Source organism: Taudactylus pleione, unplaced genomic scaffold (assembly GCF_031769625.1).
Source record: "Taudactylus pleione unplaced genomic scaffold, aTauple2 ptg000266l, whole genome shotgun sequence".
Classification (NCBI taxonomy): domain Eukaryota; kingdom Metazoa; phylum Chordata; class Amphibia; order Anura; family Myobatrachidae; genus Taudactylus; species Taudactylus pleione.
Window position 1 is genome coordinate 471,042 of NW_028284668.1, and position 8,080 is coordinate 479,121.

Here is an 8,080-nt window from a genome sequence, read left to right on the forward strand (position 1 = left end):
CATTGCAAACCGCTTGCCTGCCAATAGGCAAGAGGAATTCAGCCACCAAAGGAGAGATATTCGAGTCCTGGGTGACAGTGGAACTCGCTGGTGAAGAAAAAGGTGGGACCCTGACCACAGAGAGAAGGGCCAGTTGGAATGGACAGGCATTGAACCGTATTGGATGGACTCGAAGGTCGCAATCATCTTCCCCAGAAGGTGAATACACAGGTGTACTGACACCCTGCGATGACACAGTATCAATTGCACCATGTGTTGGATGGAGGGGACCTTTTCCTGTGGAAGAAATACCCTCTGCTCCACAGTGTCCAAAATCATCCCTAGGAAAGGCAGACGCTGAATGGGCTGTAGATGAGATTTTTGGTAATTCAGGATCCATCCGTGATGTAATGAGAAGACTGTTACCCAAATGTCCTGCAGTAATTGAGTCACTGACGGAGCATTGAGAAGCAGGTCGTCCAAGTACGGGACGATAGTAACCCCTTGAATCCGAAGAAGGGCCATCATTACTGCCATGACCTTTGTGAACACTCTTGGTGCTGATGGAAGACCGAAAGGCAAGGCCTGAAATTGAAAAGGAGAGGCACGCACTGTGAACCAAAGGAATGCCTGATGAGGAGGCCAAATGGGAATGTGGAGTTGGACATAAAAGAGCCTAAGGGTACGAGAAACTCGTTCCTCTCGAGCCCTGCAATGACAGACTGCAAGGACTCCATTTTGAACTTGAAACATCTCAATCCTTATTTGCGGACCTTCAAGTTCAGAATGGGTCTCACTAAGCCATCCGGCTTGGGAACTACAAACAAGCTGGAACTAAAGCCTTGACCCTGCTGATGGATAGGGACATGCACTATTACTCAAGAAGACAGTAGCTTTTCTATTACTTCCTGTATTACAACCAGATTGTCCGCTAATGCCGGCAAACCAGTTGTGAAAAAAAAAAAAGGGAGGTGGTTGGATCTGAAAATCCAACTTCAACCCCTGAATAATGATGTCCCGGACCAACGCGTCCTGGTAAGACTTGATTCTAACTTCTTTGAAAGTGCGAAGGCGAGCTCCCACCCTGGGGTCCCCCAGGAGAGAAGGGAGCGAGTCATGCCGGAGGCTTAACTGAAGACTTATCCTGCTGGGAGGAGGATGCAGTGGCTCTACCCTTGCCTCTGAAACCACGGGAGATAGCGGGAGCTCTTCTGCCACGACCCCCGAGTCTCCCTGGGATACGAAAGAACGATCCAGCAAAGGGTTTCCTAGGAGGAGGAGCAGCAGCAGATGGGAGATACGTGGACTTACCACCTGTGGCTTGAGATATCCACTTATCCAGTTCCATTCCAAACAGAGCTTCCCCTGTGAATGAAAGCGCTTCCACGACTCTTAGATTCCGCATCTGCCTGCCATTGTCTCAGCCACAGGGGTCTGCGGGCAGAGACAGCCAAAGTCGAGGATTTAGAGGAAAGACTACAATTATCTTTTGAAGCCTCTCCAAGAAAAGAAGCAGACTTTAAATCTGTTCCGCTAGAGGAGCCAGATCCTCCGGAACACCAGTCTTAAGGCTCTCAGCAAGCCGTGTAACCCATGCTTCCGCCACCTTGTTGACCCAACAGCTGACTAATGCGGGTCAAAGGGACACCCCCGCTACAGTGTACATAGATTTTAAGGTAGTTTCTAACTTCCTGTCAGAAGACTCCTTTAAAGAAACTCCTCCTGGAACAGGGAGCACCGTCCTTTTAGACGGACGTGACACTGAAGGGTCCATAGAAGGAGGCGTTTCGCATAATTTCCTGCTCTCTGCAGGAAAGGGATAGTAGGATAAAGGTTTAATTGATGATCTGAAACTTTATCTGGGTGTTTCCACGCTGAGGTAAGGATCTCATCCAATTTCTCAGACACTGGAAAGGATGCTGCTAGTCTTTGTTTCTTCTTAAAGATAGACGGCCTAACTTCCAAAGGGTCCATGTCCTCAACATGTAACACCTGGCGTATAGCTGCAATCAGCGACTCTACACCCTGAGATACAGGCTCTGCTTCCTCTGGCGTCTGTATCAGGCATGTCGTCCTCTTCCGGATCATGCCACATAAGGGGATTCGGTATTAGTCTCCTAACAGGGACACTAGAGGACGATGCCATGGGAGGAACCTGGGCTGACATAACCCTTGTGAGCCCTTCTACAGACCTGGCTAAAGACCGCACCCAGTCTGGTTCAGACAAGGCAGACCTAAGCTCTTTCAACCTCTCTTTCCCTGCGAGAAGCTTCCAGCTCTGCAGACATTTGAGACATGACTGATGTAATTTGATCAGCCCAAATAGGGTGTTGTGGGGATGCTGCAGTGTGTGTTTCTGAAACACACTTCTCACACAACAGGGAACTGGATGATAGTCCCTGTGCAAACTTCTCCACACAATTCTTACAGGAGAAAGCTTTTTGTGCAGGCTTAGACCTCTTTGAAGTCATGTTACCAATTCACTGTACACACAAACACAGTAGTGATACACACAAACACACACAGACTGTTTAGAAAGAAGAGATAAGGGCACAGAGGGAGATTATGCTTTAACCCAGCACAACCAGCGCTGATGCAGTGACCAGCACTGTGTAACACAATATAAATGTGCTGTAAATTGTTGTGTAAACACAGTCTAACCTGCTCTTCAATAGTCTAACCCCACTGTGCAGTCAGGTCTCTTGTGCATTTATCAGCAGCCTGTGTCTTCTAAAATGGCCATCAACCTCCTTCTGGGAGCGCTGGGGCAGCTGGGAGGCAGGAGCAGAAGTGTGTTAGGCTCCGCCCCTCCGTTCAGGCGCCTTTCAGCGCTGTATCAGTTGCTGCTTTTTAATGCCCGCCTGTCATTTTCTCCTGGCCACCCTACTACCCAGGGTGCCAGGAGTCACTAACCTTCTTGCTGCCAAATGCTGCCGGCGGCGGGCTGAGCTAATGGGGGACCGTGACGAAGCGCCACACGGAGCGCGTCTGGGTATCCACCAGAGACAGTGGTCTCTGTAGCTGACGACCCCAGCGCACGCCGCAAGCAGCGGCAGTGAGGTCTCCCCGGCAGATCCAACGAAGCAGACAGGCAGGGGCAGTGAGCTGCCTGTCTGATCCTCTTGCTGAACGAGGAGCCTTGATTTTTAACAAAGAGCTCTTTGTATGTGACCGGCTACCTTGGCACAAAATTAAGACGGACCTGTAGGGGGGAATAGAGGGGGGAGGAGCTAGCTACTATTCAGATTTATTAAAGTGCCAGCTCCCAGTTATCCCACATCTATACCTCACTGTACTGAGACTCCAGTGTCCCCTAGTGGATGAAGGAGAATAAAACATCTAATTGGCAGGTTTAAATGAATATTACTAATAAAAATAGAGCTTACTGCAGATCTTCAAAGTGTTCTTGCTCTAAACTCCAAATTTCTTCCACTTGAACTCCTTGACAACCTACACAAGAAGAAAATAAAACAAAATAGAAACATTGACTGACTAATCTTACAGGCACAACTTTCATTACATGTATGCAATGGCTTCCCTAGCTGGAGCCTTCAGTTTTCCATGATAGGTCAAGGAACACATGTTTGCCAGAGAGCAACTGTGCAGACATCATGGAAGTTGTAACCGCCAAACCACAACATCAATCAAATGCATTTCTATTTGATTCACTGACAAATGAGGAACTCTGAAATCTCCTGCATTAGGCCATTTGTACATAGCGGTAATGCATAAAATTTATACCAAAACTGTAGTTTCAGTATAATTTTATAAAGAAACACCTTGATAAATAGGCCCCACTAATCTCATTTTAGGCACTATAATAAGCCATAAATTAACCTCAAGTACATAATGTAGCATATGCTACATTACAGCAATATCCAAATGGTGATCAAGTAGATCTTCCCAAGAAAACATATGAGTGTTTGGCGAGAAGATGGCAGAGAATGCTTCTCTGATTTAATGTAATCAAAGCAACTGGGCTAGAAAAGGGATTTTTTTCAATTACCACTTGTCCCTCAGCAAGAAGAGACTCTGTTGGAACAATGAGGGGAGATGTATTATAGTGGCACTTATGCCGCTATAACTCTTTCTGCTCCACCTCTTTACTGAGGCGAAGCAGGAAGCAGTAACAATGAGATGCAAGAACATCTCATCTTCCTGAGCTGGGGGAGTGAAAACTCCCCTCTGGCGATCGCCCATTAGAGCCCACAGCGCATCAGCCTAGCACCAATACACTGTCTCACTCCCGGCCGGCTCCACTGGGCATGCACGCAATCTCGCAAGCATCATGAGGTCCCACATGCAACCCCCAGAGCCGGCAGTTGCCGCAGCAATGCTGTCCCTGCTGTGGTGGTAGGGCAACCCCAGCTGCAGCTGTCGATATCGATAGCGGCAGCTGTCAGAACGGTCAGGTGAACCGACCGTTCATACATTGCCCGGCGTAGCGGCACTGCCATGTTATAAATAACAGCGCCGATAATGACAGGGATGCATAGCGCCCCTGTCATTTACCACCCAGCCCCACATTAATACATGTGGAAGAAGCGGTATCAGCGCACATAACGTGCATTGATACCACTTCGGCGGTTCATACATCTACTCCAATGTATCTAACCAACATCAGAGGTTAGGAAAATACTTCTTTTGGCAAAATCAACTCTTTAACCAATAAAAGCCTTTGTCCACCTTACAGCTTTTTACAGTGTGTGTGCAAATGTTACTTTTATGCCAATCAAACATTTGCTAGGTACAGTTTGCCATGTCGTGCTCACTTTTTCTGTAGTGCCTGAATTTTCAGCAGTTGGATAACATTTATAATAATACACTTATTTTAAACCCAGATCTCTCACCATCCAAGATAAAATGACAGAATGACATTCAGTGAAACGGGCCAAGATTGAAGGTGAGAGATTTGTATCAGTCACAATTTATCTTGGCCTGCGTTAATTACTGAATGTCTTCCATTTCATCTAGCCACCTCAAACTCCCCGATCAAAACCTAATATTAACATTCCTACCCGCCAAGAGAAGTTAACTACCAAACAGCTCTATTTCTGTCCACAACACAATAAACCCTACCCCTGAAGCTCACTGCCTATGTGTTAATATTTTTTATCATTATCATTATCATTTATATAGAGCACACATATTCCGCAGCGATTTTTCTGACTCAAAGCTGTCCTTTATTTCCCAAATTCAATTTGCATCCAAATCGTGCTACATACACCTAATGCTGGGTACACTATATTGTTTAGTGCATCAGTAGGTGTGTACACGATATAGCTGAAAAACATAGTTTACAGATCTAGTGCGTCGGCCATGCAGCATGGCAGTTAAGATATATTGTGTGCATCTACCTGTGTGTACGGACGATCTACTCATACGCTGGCAGCAGGAACCGCCAGCAATGACAAACACTGGTTCCTCTGGCCAGACATATAGTTCAGTCAATTAGTAAATGTGCATGTATAGGCATACACTTACCAAATCAGACAGTTGAGGTAAGCTTATCAAATGCCTGAACCACCCATGTAACCTCCATAAATGAGATTACCTATTTAAAACCCTTCCGCAGTTGCGCAAAAAAACAAAACAAAAAAAAAAACACCCCCCCTTACAGGTGTTCTTTTTCTATACTAACACAGCCTTCTGACCACAGACCAACACTTCATTATCATATAGTCCATGCAGCACTTTTTAGAAACTTTCGAAATATGCTCTGTGTGGCACTTCCCCTCATGAATTATCTGTTAATTTGTAGGCTTGCCAGCAGGGCCATCTGATCTCGGTCTGTTAATAGCCACTCTCATTTTATTACTTATTGTTCACAATGGCAAGTAAAAACAGTATATGCAAGCACTGTTTAAATGTTAATAACAATAAATAAAAGGAACAATATAAGGCACTAGCCCCAAAAAGGTTCCAACTTGCCAACTACTACCAGCTCTAATGTTACATAAAATTAGGGTTCCCCTTGTGTCTGGCTTTACCAAATTAAATGGCAACCGTAAACACAAATAAAGTATTTAACTACCCCAGCTCTCCACAGATGTTGGTTTAACTTTTTGAATTAATGCCTCCAGACATTAGCATTATGTAGAGAGGTTAATTTAAATTTTTGGGATTAGATATTTTCCAGTTTTGGGAGAGATGTATCAAATCTTCTAAAGTGAAGTAGAGATGTTGCGCATAGCAACAAATCAGCTACTGTATAATTTAGTACATTCTAGAAAATAATAGCTAGTATCTGATTGGTTGCTATTGGCAACACCTCCACTTTAGAAGATTTGATACATCTCCCCCTTGTTATAATTCTATTGGGGCTTGCGGTTGCTATGGAGAATTAGGGCAGGCCTAAAAGGTACCATGAATGTGACAGGGAAGGGAACTCTAGCCAAGGCCAGCCCAATAAGAAACATATGGCAAACTGTAAACTATCACTGTACCAGGAAGCATGAGTAATGCTGGCAGTCAGCTAGTAGTAGAAGACTAGAAGCAAATTTTCCAGTCCACCAACTAGTATCTATAAATATACAGAATGCTGGACAATTTCACTATTTCAGTCATTTGACTATAGTATAGCACCTCTTATTTTGCAGAGTGATATGCTATAAATACATTCACGAAATCATAAAACTATAGTACTCAATGTTTTATACGATGTTAAGGTTTTAACCATCAACGTCCTGATGATGAACGCATATGTATTTGTCCCTTAATTGACCCCGTCCGTCTCTCGCTGTAATCCTGCAAAAGCAAATCACAGTTACATAGATGCAACGCACCAAACCCTTTGATGAGCTCGGTGAACACCCCGGGATCGCTCTCCATCAGACACCATTCTCCGGCGCCGCCCGCCATCTCTTCCCAACGACCCAACTGCTGCTGCTTTACCACATGTACAACTCTTATAACCATGTGTACGGCTGAGTCACTGACACAAGCCCTCTGCAATTACAAGAGAGCGGACTGAGCCTTTACCTTCCTGTCTCCGCTACTGTAGCCATTTTTCTGAAGCTGCACAGATTACGCTGGTACCCTTGGACTTTGGGCAAACAGTTTTAAAGAAAAAATCGTAAAACCTTATTGGAAATTTAGGCTAATAGGTTTGGTTAAAAACATGTTCCTTAGGGCGGCGACATTCATATGTGTTTTCCGTATATATTATCTAGGCTTGGTGCACAACAAACTTTATAAGTCACTTTGTATAGAGGCGGCCATATTAAGTGAGGGATCTGAACCATCGCTTGTGTTTGGACACATGACCGTAAAATTAACAAATTGAAGCGAGAGACGAGTGTCAGATGCGAGAAAGGTGCACTTGAACATAAATAATTGTAGTATGAAAGGACTATAAATGTGGCTTATATATACTTCATCATTATAATGCTTCTACAGTATTGGAAGGCAACGTAGACCTCCCGCTGTTGCAGACCCACTCTCTCCGAAATCCTAGTCATAACTCATTGACCATCACTCTCCGAAACAGTCATTATGTGACTTGATACCATCCCATGTGATCACACCTTTGGTTCTCAAACTTTCCTGGTTCATGGCACCCTTATACTGGGTACACAGCAGCCAATGTTTACCTAGCGCAATATCGCCAGCAACGGGACCCGCCATGCGGCAAGTGCATACACGCTTGCTGGTGCCAGGTCCGACAGGGGGAGGGATGTGTCATGCTGCATTCTGCAGCATGGCATCGTTAGTGATGTCTTTTAACGACCCGCAGGAGCGCTAATATCATGGGTTCACACTAGACGATGTACTGCACCCGATATGTCGCTCCAATCCGCCAGGATTGGGCGACATATCGTCTAGTGTGCACCCGGCTTTAGTGTCTCACATTTTTGTCACAGCCCACCTAGGTGCCAGCAGGGCCAAAGTCCAAAAAGCTTTTCCTTTTTGGAGTATGGTACACAGAGATCAGACCGTAGTCCCCATTGTTAGTAATGGGGACTGCGGTCTGCAGTGCTAATTGGCCTTCTGCATGAGATTTCTGTGAACTCTTCTGCATTAGGCTGTTAGCACATAGCAACAATTCATACAATTATGCAGAAACTGCTGTTTCAAAATAATTTTATGAATAACAACACTC

The 8,080-nt window shown here is 45.1% G+C and overlaps 1 protein-coding gene across 1 annotated transcript in view; it reads right to left on the bottom strand.

The window, feature by feature from the left end:
• The window catches only part of UCHL5 (ubiquitin C-terminal hydrolase L5), a 96,995-nt gene extending 90,070 nt beyond the window's left edge, over positions 1-6,925 (bottom strand). Inside the window, exons 1-2 of the mRNA XM_088481202.1 lie at positions 6,765-6,925; positions 3,366-3,429 (exon numbers count right to left, since the gene is read on the bottom strand). Coding sequence (XP_088337328.1) covers positions 3,366-3,429; positions 6,765-6,897 — 197 coding nt within the window. The 5' untranslated portion in view covers positions 6,898-6,925. The remainder of the gene's footprint in view (positions 1-3,365; positions 3,430-6,764) is intronic.
• Between the last annotated feature and the right edge of the window lie 1,155 nt (positions 6,926-8,080).